The sequence below is a fragment of the Poeciliopsis prolifica genome, unplaced genomic scaffold (genome assembly GCF_027474105.1).
Source record: "Poeciliopsis prolifica strain line A6 unplaced genomic scaffold, Auburn_PproV2 SCAFFOLD026, whole genome shotgun sequence".
Taxonomy (NCBI): Eukaryota; Metazoa; Chordata; class Actinopteri; order Cyprinodontiformes; family Poeciliidae; genus Poeciliopsis; species Poeciliopsis prolifica.
The window spans coordinates 309597-324155 of NW_026562401.1; the positions used below are offsets into that span (position 1 = coordinate 309597).

Consider the following 14559-nt stretch of genomic DNA (forward strand, 5'->3'; position numbering starts at 1 on the left):
GTCCAGTTTAATGAAACTGATGACTGCAAGTACCACATGTTCATCTGCATGAAGGTAACTGGTAGTAAACACCCCCCTTTTGTTTTTTTGTCATAGCAACACTTATTGAGAATCAAATCAAAGATCAATAAGTGAAGGTAGTAATGCTTGATTTTATGTGTGCAAATTCTCCAACGAGCAACTGAATCATTTTGCTAATAAGGCAAAAATGTTTCAGGTAAAACGTTAAGTAATTCTTTGTATTTTGTGTTTTATTGGCGGATAGCAACCAACTTTAAGTTCATTTACGGCCATCTACTGGACTGGACTGTGGTCATCTGGCCCTTGCGCCATAATAACGCTGTATGTTGCTGAGCCGGTGTCATGTCAGGAGCCTGGAAGACAAGCTGTCAGAGTCTAAAAGTCTTGAAATTGGGAGGAGTAATACCATCCAGCAGGACAAAAACACTAAATATAAAGCTTTAATGGGGTGGGTTTAATTAAACAATACTAAATCATCTTTTGATATAACATTATGTAAGTAAATTATTAATCATTTTAATTTAGACAGTGATTCTTTAGAAGTGGGACAAAATGGGTTTCAAGTTTCCCAAACTTTTTAAAAATTATTCCTCAAGCTTATATGTACAAATACGACAAATAATGTTTTGTAAATGTAAAAATGCTAAGGTGCAGGCTCCCAGTTGCAACATTTTTTGGATTAAATTTTTAATGGTCCTGACCCAGAACTTTGTCATCACCATCTGAGAAAAGTAAATATAAAATTATTTTTAATGACCCTATTAGGGATATTTTGGCTCTGTTTCACAGACAAATGCTTCTCAAGAAATAAAAGAAATATTTAAAACAACATAAAGTCCATCTGATAAACTGAAGGTGCTGACAAACTAGTGAGTAAAAATTAAAAACTTGATACATGGGAAGGAAAGCCATTTGTGTGAAATACATAAAAATGAATTAACTGCACATTTAAGTGAGATTTGTCAACACTATCACTGAAAGAGTCACACTGTCCATTAAAAACTGACAGAGTTGACAAAATGCCAAACTACCTCAATTTATCTGATGTTATTCTGAAGGAGGCCATATTGTAGCTCATCAGGTCCAAGAAATCTTCACAGTCCACTAAAATTTAGCATTTAGTTCACAAAACTTCATAAACATTTCGTAAATGGTCAGTTATGGTGTTGACACATCATACTTGTGACGAACAACTTAGGAGTAAAACAGAAGAACAAACTAAAGGATAACATAAGCTAACTAGAGCTGCTTCGCCCCCTTGGCAAAGGAAGATGTCCCCAATAATGCCAGATTCGTTTTACATTCTTTTTATGTCTGACAATTGAAATTTGAGACAAGTTGGAATAAACTAGCAAAATGATTTTTAATGCAATTTATTGATACATGTATAATTATTTATTTGAATACTTATGCTTAATTGTCATAATATATTGTCTTAGTATTCCTTTAATTGTTTTAAACTATTATTATGTATTGACTTCTCCTCCAGGACAAGGGATTTCATAGACACCATCCACCTATTATAATATTTAAAATGAAAAAATTCAGCAAACACCAGGGAAAACATACATTGTTGTGCTCACATAGCCCAGGTTAGTTTAGACAGATATTTGACAAAATATATATATATTTTGTGTGAATTTTATTCAAATTTTGTGCTTTATCCATAGGACCTGTTTTGTCCCTCTTCTCGAGAATCACTGTCAGAGACAACCCTAATCAAAATATTGAATAAAGACCAGCTAAAGTAGTAAACCTCAGCAAGAGGTAAAGGAGGTGACCAACTTTATCTTATGAAATGTCCCTGAATACAATACTGGAGCACTTTGTCTGGCATGTCTAGCAACGGTCTTTAAATCACAGAATTTGTATCATGAAACATTTTAGCCGTTTTTAAGCTGTAGGAAGTTGAGATGTAGCATCTGTATACCTTGATTCTAATTACCAAGCCATTCTTAGAAGGGAGACCGGTTTTAAGACACTACTTCTAACTGCTGTGACTTGGACTTGTGAATTTCTATTATTTATCGGTTTGTTTTGATGTTTGTCGACTATGTTAATACACCCTTTTTATCTGATTGTGTAGTTTCTAAATACATCACCTGCTTTGCCTGTCTTTGACACTGTCTTGTTTTGTAGATTATGTTATACATAATAAATGCATGTGTTGGGAGAGCTCATACCTTCTCACAGTGGAATTGTAATGAGGATGTACCTCTCCTCCCTGTCGTGAGCAGCATGTATACCTGGGGAACAGTGGTTACAAGACAAGCTCATATTGTCAAATAATACCTTCCTTTGTCACAGCTCTATCTTATTACCCTACCAAATGGGCATGTTGACTTCAGGAGGTGGATACACATATAGTGGGGGTGGTGGGGGATCTCCTGTCTCATCTGTCTTCATTAAAGTCACAGCAGCAGTGGGAGAATTGGAAAATCAACATAGACAGTGCTGCTAATTTATGTATTCATCACTTTTGCTACATGGGATGCTTTGTTTGTCTATGTGAAGCTGTAGCTGAATAACTTCCAGGATTCACTGGAGCCTGCTTCTTTATTGGAAATGGTTTTATTTAAATATAAATATGTGTACAAAGGTACAAGCAACAGTAGCTCATTTCTAGCAAATAAAATTCTTAATACATTAATATAAGAATGAACAAAGAAATGGCAATTAGTGATGTTCAACTGAAAGAAAATGAGCATTTCAACTGCATTCGATGATTGAACAACTCTGATGTGAAATTCTGTGATAACCACAAAAAAACCCCAAAACAACAAAAGACAGATTACATATGTATATAAAGATACTTTACAATAGAGCAGCTCACAAGCTGTACTTTAAGGCTTATATAAAATATAAAAATAAAAGACAAGCGATGATGTTGGCCTCCTCTCTTTCAGCGACATTTTCTTCTCTTGTCAGGCTGCCCTGGCACAAGCTCGCATAGACAAATGGCAGTACGGAAAACATCCAGGCTGTGAAACGCAATGGGATTGGGTGCGAAGAATCCGATACGCTCAAACATAAGATGGAGATGAATATAAATGCTGAAAATTTGTCACAAGACACATCGTTTGCATGCAACAGAGAGAGAGAGAGCAAGAGCCATTTGTACAGATGCGCAGTGTTTCAGGGTAGTACTGGTTCTTGTAAACATGTTGAGACAATTCGATTGAGTTGTAAAACTTTTAAATGGTCCACTTTAGGACCACGACTGATGCATCACTTATCCCGGCTGAGCCTCCACAAGTTGACGTCACGTTCAAATGTGTTTAATGTTCAAGATTGCCAACATTTTCCTCAACACCACTTTTGATTGTTCTTTTATGATCTTACCATTTGTTTTACAATCAGAAAACAAAGTCGTTTTTTCCCCCCCAAGCGTTGGCCCACATTTTTCCCTATACAGTTCTTTCCATCTTTGGAATTTCATGGCCTAACCTTGTCCAACTTGTACAACATAGTTAATATATACTGTACACACATTCTCCTTGTATTTCTGTGTTATCCGCTGGCGAACAACACTTCGATGTCCAAAACCTGTTATTATCATAAGACGCCTCAGGAACACAGCTAAGTTCAGATGTATTCTGGTGATTACGCCTCATACAGTACAGCGCCTGCAGCACTTGTTGGTCAGAACAGCTAGCCTGTTGTACAGTATAGGATAAGCCTGTCTTTGTCAATAGCTGTCTTTTGTTAATGATAGAAACACGGATGTGCTTAGAATTGCTTTCGCATGCCAACAAGACACCAAATGACAGACAATAAAAGGCTGTTCATGTTTTTTTTTCTTTTTCCTTGAACATGTTTTAGCTTTGTGAGATCTTCTTTCCCAGTCTCTATGAGGTCATTTTTGACATTTAGTGTGGACTCAAAGTTAAGTACTGGAATGCAGGTTAAAGGATATGCCAGCTGAGATGTTGCATTGTTCCAGTTGGCCATTTTCATTTTCAGGAAATTAAAACCTGGTGAGGTATCACACTGCTAGATTTTCCATCTTGGCATTCATCACAGGTTATCCCAAGACTGTCCACGCAAATCCTTGCAGGACCGTGTGAGTAAACAAAGTCTCTTTTCATGTTAGTTCAACCACAAATGTGGTTTCTACTCACTTCTATCTTGCTGTTAACATTTTTTCTGTTCAATCAGACATGAGTCTGCATGCGTTGAGTCTGCCGGCCATAGTCAGACTGCTGGGAGGACACTTGAGAGGAGGCGTAGGAGAAACGAGATGAGCTTGATACCTTGCTGGCCTGATCTGATTGGTCGTATGCATCAACCTTCTCGTAGGAAGCCGGCTTGACATAGCTGGTGAAGGCACGACCGTAGGTGGCAGGAAGGTAGGCTGAGCCACTGTAGAGGGGATCTGTGGGATAGATGGTAGCTGTTTGGGTGGGCGACTGTGGCTGCTGCTGTTGCTGCTGGGCTGGTGGCTGCTGTTCATACGAAGATCGACTCACAGTATTAGTGGCGTATCGATGGGAGAACTCGTAGATACGAGGCTGAGAGCCATGCTGGCCGTACATTGGGCTTGGAGAAGGCAGCTGTGATGGCGTGTAGACTGGCCGAGAGTTGGGCACGTACTCTGAAAAGCCACTGTTGCGGATGTGACGGTCATCGTGGCCCCTGACATTGTAATAGCCGTTGGTGGGGTCCTATGAGTGACCGAGGGAATGCAAATCAGTAATGTCAAATATGTACATAATGTTTTGTTCATGTGCAAAGGTTGAAAAAACAAAAATGTCCATGGTCTTTTACAAAAATATTCACACCCCATAAACTTTTCCACATTTTTTCATGTTACCACAAGCTCTTATGTTGTAGATCAGGTCTTCCTCCGGATTCACTATTGATGCCCCTTTTCAACTAGAACCTACCTCAGCACAACTCAACACTCTACTCTGTTTGAATAAAAAAATATTATTTATTGTCCCACGGTGGGGAAAATTAGGTGTAAAAGCAATGTGATTTTCCACTAAAGCTATGTGATAACATGCTGTTTTTATTTGCTGTTGGGCTGAAAATGCAACATCGTGGCAATGGAGTTTCTCCAGTAATTGGTGGGTTGCCAGTTTGATCCCCACTCTGTCAGCCTCTGTCATTGTGTCCTTGAGCAAGACAGCCTCCAGGGCAGCTGTGGCTGTTATCCAGTCTATCAGATTGAACACCCCAAATTATTATTGACAGGATAATGAAATTATTGAAGTTTGTGGTTGCATAGTAAACTGTGGAAAACATGTGTGAACACTTTTGCGAGACACTTTACTTGCTACACTGAAAGTGTCTTTTCAAGTCTTCTAAGTTTTACCTTGATGTCCGATCTTTCGTCGTCCTCCTCCTCCAGGAGGTCACTGTGTTCTGTGCGAGATGTCCCTGGAGACTCGCTGCTGTTGGGAGCCTGAGGGAAGACCAAGCATTTCTAAAGAATTACAAGAACGAACAAGACCTTGCTTGAATAGGAACAAAGGAAAAGTTTGAAGTTTCTGTTTCAATGTTAATGTAACCCCTGTCTTTCTAGCTCCCATCACTGTCTGACACGCAGAGAAGGTAAAAAAAAAAACTTACCATTGGTTCTTTGACATCTTCCTCATCGTCGTTGCCACGAGTAGCGTTGTGATCACTGTGAACGATCTGAACCCTGATATCACTCTTGGAAAGTCGAGTACATCTCTTACCTGTGGGAATTGAAAAGGGTTTTACTTGACACACCATGGCAAATTTCTAAATTTACATATCGTTTTAAGTGTTTCAATATAAAGCCACAAGAAAACCTTCACTGTTCAAAAGAGAAAAACAAACAATTGTTTGATTTGAAGAGTTTTCTATCTTGCCCATACTGACCGTTGAGCTCACCTTTGCCTGTGTGTCGGCAGCAGAGGGAGACGAGTGTGATTACACAGATAAGCAGGACACAACCTCCACCTACTGCTCCGCCAACAATTATCAACATGGGGAGAGCCTCTGTTAAAAGAAAAAACAAGAGGGCAGGGGTGGATGGAAGAAAAGAGCATATTTAGATGTAAAAAATGTGCAGAGCAAATGAGGAAAATTAAAATGGAAGAATTAGAGAGGACTTCATTCATTTGCCTTGCTAATCCCTTAAACCCACTATTGCTATAAATCCATAAACTGTATGCCTCAGTCCTCTCACAGCTTCTGTGGCATATGCTCATGTGTACAATTCAGCATCTTGCAGCATGGCTATTGTCTCTAATCTCTCTGACGGAAGGGTAACAAGGCCTGACATGCAATGAAGCAATAGACAGTAATCTAATTAGAGATTCCAGGAGATACTGCTGCCCCTTTCTCTGGAGACCCTCGCTCTGATACATTGATGTAAATTACTGTCGAGGACCTTATTTTTGGCGTTTGCTGCAGCGAAGGTTACCAGTGTCACTGCTCAAGTGTTACTAGTGGTTAATTTTAAGACCACTTCAGGGAATTTACTGCCTGATTTTTCTCAGTTTTTCTGAGCTATGACATGATGATGGAGACTATAACTCCAACCACAAACATATTTGTTCCCTAATCAATCTACATATTTTGAGGCAAACACAATTATTAACACACCCATCAACTCGTTAAATGATATTGCCTTAGCTTAATTTAGCTAAGGAAAGTTAGCTAGATGTTATAGTTAGATGTTATCTGACTAGAATGTCTTTAAAAATCACATGACAGAAACAGAATTTCCAAAACTTTTTATAATATACATACATTTGTACTGAAAGACACTGGGCAAGACTGATTCATTTTGGTAATTATTTGCCACCTTGACTAAGTAGAAGCCATTTCATGATTTCACTTCATTAAACCAGCTCTGCTCAAATGATTTATGAGCCATAACTATAGTAATATCACTTTCGAACAGAGCTGCTGTCAGTGTTTACCTTGCTCCTTCAGTGTGACCAGGGCAGTGCCGGTGCCAAAGCGGTTCCAAGCAGTGCAGTTGTACCGCATCTGAAAATCCTGCACCAAAGTCTCAGAGAGGACGAGAGAGGAAAGCACCCCTTGGTCAGTGGTCACAGTTTGCACTGAGTATCGACCGGAGGAACCAGAGGACAGACTCATGTCTCCAAAGGTCCAAACCTGCGGAGGGTAAACAATGGGTAGTAAATTGCTTTTTTGACATGAATCTCTCAGCAAATGACCAAAGCAAAGGCATGCACACTTGTTTATAGATCCCTGCCTGCCACTGACAGAAAACCAGTTTATCTATTTGTTCTACTTTCCCTCTGCTGACCTCCAAGGTGCTCTGTGGCTGACATGGCTCATAGGCTCATGTTTAAGCTACCATCCACGTCTGCCCTGCAGGTGAGGCCTAAAGAGGGTTAGGAGGCTGCACAACGAAATAAGGCTCCGCTCTGCTGTCTCCACCATCAGGCCAGCAGGGCACCTGTCTCTCATTCTTCCACACACCCTAATTATTCTCTTCCAACCCAGCATACCTCCAGCAGTTCAACAGGGTCAGCTAAGTGATGCCCCTTGGGCTGCTAATTGAATGTAGTTTGGCAAATCCTGTAAAAACCTCGTCGTCTGCAACTCCCCTAACTCTGCAATCCTTTCAGCCTCTTTCTGCAATTACAGCCATAATTATGTGTGCCCAAGTGTGTGTCTTTTAACAAGTGAAGTAGAGGTGTGTTAAAGCAAAAGTGCAATGCTGAGGTCAAGGCTGACATTCCTCTCACTGCTCTCTCATTTGGGTGTGGCAAAGTGGAACATTTCAGTGTGTTATCCCTCCAAAAATGAGGATGTAAACCACAACACAAGTTAAGAAGCTTGCTTACAATCTTATCAGGTGGAGGGTTGCTTCCCACCCGGCACTCCAGTTTACCCTTGGAGTGCTTGACAGCATGCTGCGTTGCGTCTGCTGTGATGATAGGCGGACCTAGTATCAAAAAAAATGGACAGAGAAGACATGGAAAAAGGATTGGTTATTTGGTTAATAGCAGAAGCAGCCACAAAGAACTTCTATTTTTATTTTTGCTAAAAAAATATTTTTGGCTTTATTATTACCATAGAAAAAATAGCAGAGCTTAAATAAATCCCTTTGTGATGTTTCTGTTTATGTATGCTAACATTGGAAAAGTAGCATAACTGCTAAAGTGGATCTGTCTTCAAATACTACATTTTTCTGTAAAGCATTTTGAATTGTCTTGTACACGAAATGTGCCTTGCCTTGTACTCCATCCACCTGCCCTCATAAATGATTGATAATCAGAGTTTGACCGCATGGTACCTGTGATATTTCAACCTGCCCAATAAAGAATCAACTTTTCCCGTATACCCCTTTTTTTCCTTTCATTTGCAGTGAACTTAATGAAAAAGCAAGAAGAAATAATCAGTTTGAAATTAAAAAAAAGTTACAGAGAAAATAGTTTCAGAAAAAAAAGCTAAAAAGTATCATTTGCAAATGCCAAAGTATCCCAAAGTTTTATTATGGAACAATACATTGTGACTGTGCAGTCATTTTCTGAAGAAGTCACTCACCATTTACTGTTAGAGTGACATCTCTTTCTGCCACTCCGATACGAGGAACAATGGCCTTGCAGGTGTATGTTCCAGCATCCTCCTGTGTAACAGCCTTCAGCTGCAAGGTGTTACCATTACTGAGCACCTGGTGAGAGATCCAAAGAGACAAGTGAGAAATGTGTTAGAAAGAGAAAAAGCAAAAAAATGAGGCAGCGCAGGGAAGAGGCAGACAAAGGAAGTGCGAGCCTTCATCAGGGGCCCCCTCATTGCGGAGGCAGTACAGAGGTGGGCTGACCATTGTAACAAATGCTGGTGGTTGGAGTTTAATTTCATTGTGAAGAGCTTTAATCACAGCATTAAGCACTCCAGCCACCGCTGAGTGACCGTGCTGCTGGGGAGATTGTTGTAATTAAACAGTGGGGACAGATCGTGGAATACTATGTGTGAGTGGGACCTAGCCTTTGGAGCTCCTACACTCACTCACTCCTTAGCTCATTGATTCTGTCATTCCATCAAGCTGTGATTAATCCATTTATCCCCACTCTGTCCTCCTCCCTCCTTCTCGTCTTCACATCCTCCCTCTCACTCTCTCCATTTTTTTTTCTGTATTTCAACACACTTACAGAGTAACCCAATTAATCCATTACTCATGGCTGTGTGAGGGACAGTGGCAGTGGGTGGATTAGAAAAATGCCTGCACATTTTGCTCAGAGTGGTTGAAAGTGTTGGTTCTGAGAGATGACGGCACTGCTTATTTCATCCAACAGCGGTCTGCGCTGGGGCTGCTTTCTCCAGCACGGCTTCAGAAATTATATTAGTGGTCTGGAAAGAAGCTCCTAAGGGATGCCTCCTTTAATGGTGTGTGCAGCGAAAGACGTTTACCAGAGTGATGTAAAGTTAAGATGGAAACTTCCCATTATTTCACCCAAGAAAGTGACTTTGAAGAGGCAGATTCAAATGTTGTGTATAGAGATGTTTTACAAGTCTGTTTTTAGAGAATGTAACACTATTAAAAAAAAGAAAAAAAGAACTCAATTCACAAGCACTTTAACTATTATAAAAAACATTCTTGCTTCCTAATAAATGACAAAGAAATATTTGAGGACTATGAGAAATTGGAAGCTATCCAGCAAAGAACAATCTACAATGATCTTGCAAAGTGAAGTCAGAACAGTTAGCTTTTTATCCCTCCTGCAGCATATATTCACACACATTGTGTCTAATTGTCACATCTGCGCTGCTGAATATGTCTGGCTGGGATTACGGGAAGGTCAAAGATATAACATAATTTTTTTGTTATAAGGAATGAGTGCCTTACTCGGAGTAGATAATCCTCTTTGGGTCTTGAGTAAATATTAATCCAGATTATTGGTCGCTGTAGACGCTAATTGCTAGTTCAAGTGAAACCATCTAAAACTTCAAAATAATTGTTCCAAAAGTTACATCTGTGCTGTCAAATTGTTGTATGTGTAAGATTTTACAGTTTGAGATGCATTTTTCTTCATTTTCTTGTAAAGCAAGTAGAAATGTCAATGCTTTTGGAGACAAGCATGAAAACCTTAACAGATAGATCTGTGAAACCCGGGCTGAGTTGTTTTGCGCATGATGAAGATTCCATAAAACAATTTTTAACTTGCAGAGTTGTAGGTACGAGGTGGTGTGCCAGAGACAATATTCCATTGTCAAACATGTGCTTGGAACATACTTAAAAATATTTTTTTGAGACTCGCAGTCTGTTGTTTATTGACCTTTTCATAATATAACTTTCTTGTTATGTTATGACTGGAAACATTTTCAATGTTCTGCTGTCAGTATGTGATTCACATAGGAAGAACACTGGCAGCTTGCTGCCTCCAACCTCAACTTACTGCATTAATCATCAGGCTCTATCAAACTTGCCACCCACTTCAAACATAAAAATGGTTTATAAATTCACAAAATAGTATCTGCACAAACTTCCATGATGGTAGAAATTTAATTTTGTCTTGTCCTCTCTCATGAGCAACATTTTAAAGGTTTTTATCAATCTTATGTCAATTTTTCATGAAAGTTTAAAAAAATAAACAAGAAATTCCAAATAATTTGAGTAGGTCAAACATTTTATAAAAAAAATTATGCCCTCACATGTGAAATCACTTGTTCTTTTTACATAAATACAATGAGAACATGCTTATTGAGTTCTCTAAAACATTGACAATCCAAATAGATTTTGGAAAAAATTGCTGAAAATTTGAAGGTCTGCCATAACTCTGAGTAGCTATTAGCATCGGCCTCTGGGACAAATTATTCTCGATTTATCCAAACTGAACAAAACTCCAACTTAAAAATCTTTAAGAACCCCTTTAAGCAATTTTCTATTAAGCTTAAACAACTAAAAACACTTTCATTTGTCAGAAACAGAGGAGAAATATGGATGCATCTTTTATTCAGTGTCAGGGAAAATCTGATCTTTTTGTAAACTGGGGGGGCGACACTTAGACAGTAATTCTTTTTGTTTGAACCAGTTGTCGACTGATTGATTGACCAACTGATTGCCTTAGACTTATGACAGCATGCCATGTGCACGTATTTGTCTGTATGAATCTGTCATTGGGCAGACAGTTTTCTGCCAGAGGCTCTAGCCCTAAGGGAGCTAGCTGTGAAAGGTGTTGAAGATTCAGCCAGGAAAAAAGTGTTGGAAAAAGTGTGTGGGATTCATGCCTCTAGGCCATGTGCGAATGTTCCGCTCTGGAGGAACGTCGGCGTTGAAGTTTTACTATTAGGATAAAGTGGCGACTTGTTTTCTGGGTTGACTTACCACGCTGGAGCCATGCTTTGTCCAAGCCAGGGTCAGAGGAGGGTTTCCAGTCCATGCGCAAGTGAAGGCCGCATCCATCCCTATGTCTACAGTCATTGGCTTGGGCTCTGACAGCAGTCTTGGGCCAACTAAGGTAAAGTAGGCAGTTTGAATCAATAAGGAATTACTTTTCAGCTGATATACCCCTTAAAATGGTCACACAATAGCCAACTGTACCGCATGACATACTACTCCAGTGAAACTTACATTGCACATCAACCAGAGTGCTGACGTTGGTGCTGCCCACAGAGTTTGACACTTCGCAGGAGACTGGGTCGGTGAAATAAGAATAATCCACAGTCACCTCAAGGCTGTCCCCATTGGCTTCCGAGATGGGCACTCCTCCTTTTGACCACCTTGGACGTAATCACATTAAATTGATGCATTCGTTCAGGAAAGGCAATGAGTCATGCTAATGAGAAAGACCATCAGCAGATTCAGGGACTGTGCCAATCAAAGGCTGCAAATTAAACGCCCATTAGGCCAAAACAATTTACTTCAGAAGCTTTGCTTTTTAAATTTACCTTTAATTGTATTGTATATTTTCAAGCAACTCGGGTGTTACAAATAATTGAGTCATCATCAGACAGAAGTGTACCTGTAACCAGTGATCTCAGGGTTGGCAGATGCAGAGCAGATGAAGAGAACTTTGGCCCCCTCTGTCACGGTCTGAGGTTGGACTGACAGGGTCACCGCAGGTGGATCTATGAGGACCAAAAATGTTCATGTTAAATATTTAGGACTAAAACCGGCAGCCACACAAAAAACAATTCATGCACTCTTCATTGATTTTTTTTTTCCTGCTTTAAAAACTTTATGGACAGGTGCATGCAGGACTCACGCTGGACACTAATAGTGACTGAAGTCTGTCGTCCAGCGGGAGCAGCTGGGTTGAGAACCCTGCAGGTGTAGGTGCGTCCGGAGTCGCTGTCTTCTGGAATGATTGGAAGCATACTGACAGCTGCCTCCCTCTTCCCATCCTCCATTAGGGCCTACAGAGTTTGGACAACAATTGTGCAGGAACTTAGGAAGGAAAATCCGATCAATGTTGCACAAAACAAGTCAGTGCCTTATGACATTGCGGTCAAGTTCTTTGGAAAGTAATTTATTTTATGGTGCAGCACAGGAATATTGTGCTGCTCCCACATTTCCGAGTGTTCCCTGTCAGCGCTACTTGTTTGTCATTATCTTTAAAATCTATTTACTGCTTGGAAATCAATACTTCTAAGTAAACAGAGGTGCAGATTCTTAAGATCTGACTCAGTAGGAGCTTTGCCTCTTTTCTGCTTCTCATTCACGCGTAAAAAAAAAAAAAAAAAAAACTCCACTGGGCACAGCGACGAAGTACTTTGCAAAATGTTTATCTCCCTTCAACTTGTTCATATTTTGACATGTTACAACCACCACCTAAATTAGATTTAATTGTGCTTTTTTTATGTTGGACTAACACAAAATGTTGCATTTATCATAGGTCATAGAAAACTAGAAAACAGATCATTAGATTAATAGGGAAAAACTGTAAACATTAATATTCAAGTCTTGCTTGAATATTGGACTTAGGTCTGGACTTTGACTTGGCCATTACAACACTAACACATTCTAATCCATACTTGATCTAAAGTGATCCTTGCTATGTGCCTGGCTGTTTATTATGTCTTTAGGGTCATTGTCTTGCTGGAAGGTGAACTTCCACTCCAGGTTTTCTTTCCCTCCATTTAGTTCCATTCATCTTCCCATCAACTCTGACCAGTTTCCCCATTGGAACAAAAGGATTTAATCAAAGCTTGATGCTACCACCACTATATTTTTCTATGGCGATTGACATGTTCAAGGTATTGGATGCATTAATTTCTATCATACACTGTTTTTTTTTCTGAATTTCTCATTTTGTTCTCATCTGCCCAGAGCTTCTTCTTCAACATGTTTGCTGTTTACCCTACATGACTTGTAATAAACTGCTTTAGCTTCAAAGGCTAAAGCATTGTTTCAACGATGGCTTTATTCAAAGTAATACTCTCCCTCAAACTTTTTCAAGGGAATAAAATGGGTCATATTTTTGAAACACATAACTTGCAGTCTGTCAATAGATTTTCAGAACCTAAGAGGTGAATGCAGTTCCTCTGGAGTTACAATTGGTCTCTTGCCTGCTTCCCTTATTAATGCTCTCCATGCTCAGTTTAAATAGGTTTGCTACAACACGGGCTCCATTTTCAGATAATGGATTAAAAATTGCTCTGAGAGCTGTCAAAAAAATTGAGAGTTTGTGTTGTAAGCTAACCCTGCTTCTCCACAACTGTATCCCTGACCTGTCTGGCTCATTTAGGCTTTATGATGGTGTTTGCTCTCTAATGTTCTTCAACAAACCTTTCAAACTCTTTACAGAACCGCTGAATTCATACTGCGATTCAGTTACACAAAGGTGGTTATGCTAGATTTTATTAAGGGTAAGAGTAAAGGAGACTCAGTACAAATACATCGCAAACTGTTTTGTTATTGCTAGAAAATTATGAAAACCATACATCATTTTCGTTTAGCTTTCTTTCACTTTAAATACACACACAAAAGTATGTGGTAAAAATGTGGCAAAATGCAGTAAAGCTTAAAAGTTATAAAAATGTTTTTCAGTACACAGAGAGTTGGGGAAAAATAACTGCAGCAGCCACAGATAAAGATATGTGCGTTTTTACATTGGGGAGTGGGGGACAAGGGGGGTTATGATCACAAGGAGGAAGTGTCACAAATCGAGTGCGAGCTCAACCTTTTCCCTTGACAGCCAAATCAATGGAGCAGGTCTTTCACTTCCTCAGCCCGACACGCAAAAAGCATTTTTATGCTAGATCAAATCACATCATTCTCTGTCACCACCACTCACTCAGACAAAGCCTTGTCCATCCCACCACCTGGCCTCAGTTTGGGAAAATCTGACGGCTATTTGCTTCGTTTTGCACAAAGCCGCCTCATGATTTAACTGAATATTGATGCCCCTCTCTGTGCCTCTTTCCCTCTTCAATTCCTTACATCTCATATCCTCTCACGCCCTCACCCCTCTTATCCTCCACCCCGTTCCACCTCTTTCTCTCTCTGCAGGCTTTCGCTCCCTTAAATGTGGCGTTTAGCGTCGTTTAGCGTGGTCAGGGAGCATGAAAAATGTGACACTTTCCCAGCCGCGGCCGGCTCACGCTCTGGCGCATCCCCATTGTGTCTCCACATTGTTGTGGGTG

The 14559-nt window shown here is 39.9% G+C and overlaps 1 protein-coding gene across 4 annotated transcripts in view; it reads right to left on the reverse strand.

Moving 5' to 3' along the window:
* Positions 1 to 2576: 2576 nt before the first annotated feature.
* The window catches only part of kirrel3l (kirre like nephrin family adhesion molecule 3, like), a 43804-nt gene continuing 31821 nt past the window's right edge, over positions 2577 to 14559 (reverse strand). The window contains exons 5-15 of one of the 4 annotated variants that reach the window (XM_055047973.1): positions 12180 to 12330; positions 11937 to 12042; positions 11546 to 11694; positions 11300 to 11427; positions 8521 to 8647; positions 7818 to 7918; positions 6921 to 7119; positions 5884 to 5991; positions 5596 to 5705; positions 5339 to 5428; positions 2577 to 4685 (exon numbers count right to left, since the gene is read on the reverse strand). In XM_055047973.1, coding sequence (XP_054903948.1) covers positions 4176 to 4685; positions 5339 to 5428; positions 5596 to 5705; positions 5884 to 5991; positions 6921 to 7119; positions 7818 to 7918; positions 8521 to 8647; positions 11300 to 11427; positions 11546 to 11694; positions 11937 to 12042; positions 12180 to 12330 — 1779 coding nt within the window. In that variant the 3' untranslated portion in view covers positions 2577 to 4175. Of the gene's footprint in view, positions 4686 to 5338; positions 5450 to 5595; positions 5706 to 5871; positions 5992 to 6920; positions 7120 to 7817; positions 7919 to 8520; positions 8648 to 11299; positions 11428 to 11545; positions 11695 to 11936; positions 12043 to 12179; positions 12331 to 14559 lie in introns of all 4 variants that reach the window. The other 3 variants (XM_055047971.1, XM_055047972.1, XM_055047970.1) reach the window with 3 other exon arrangements.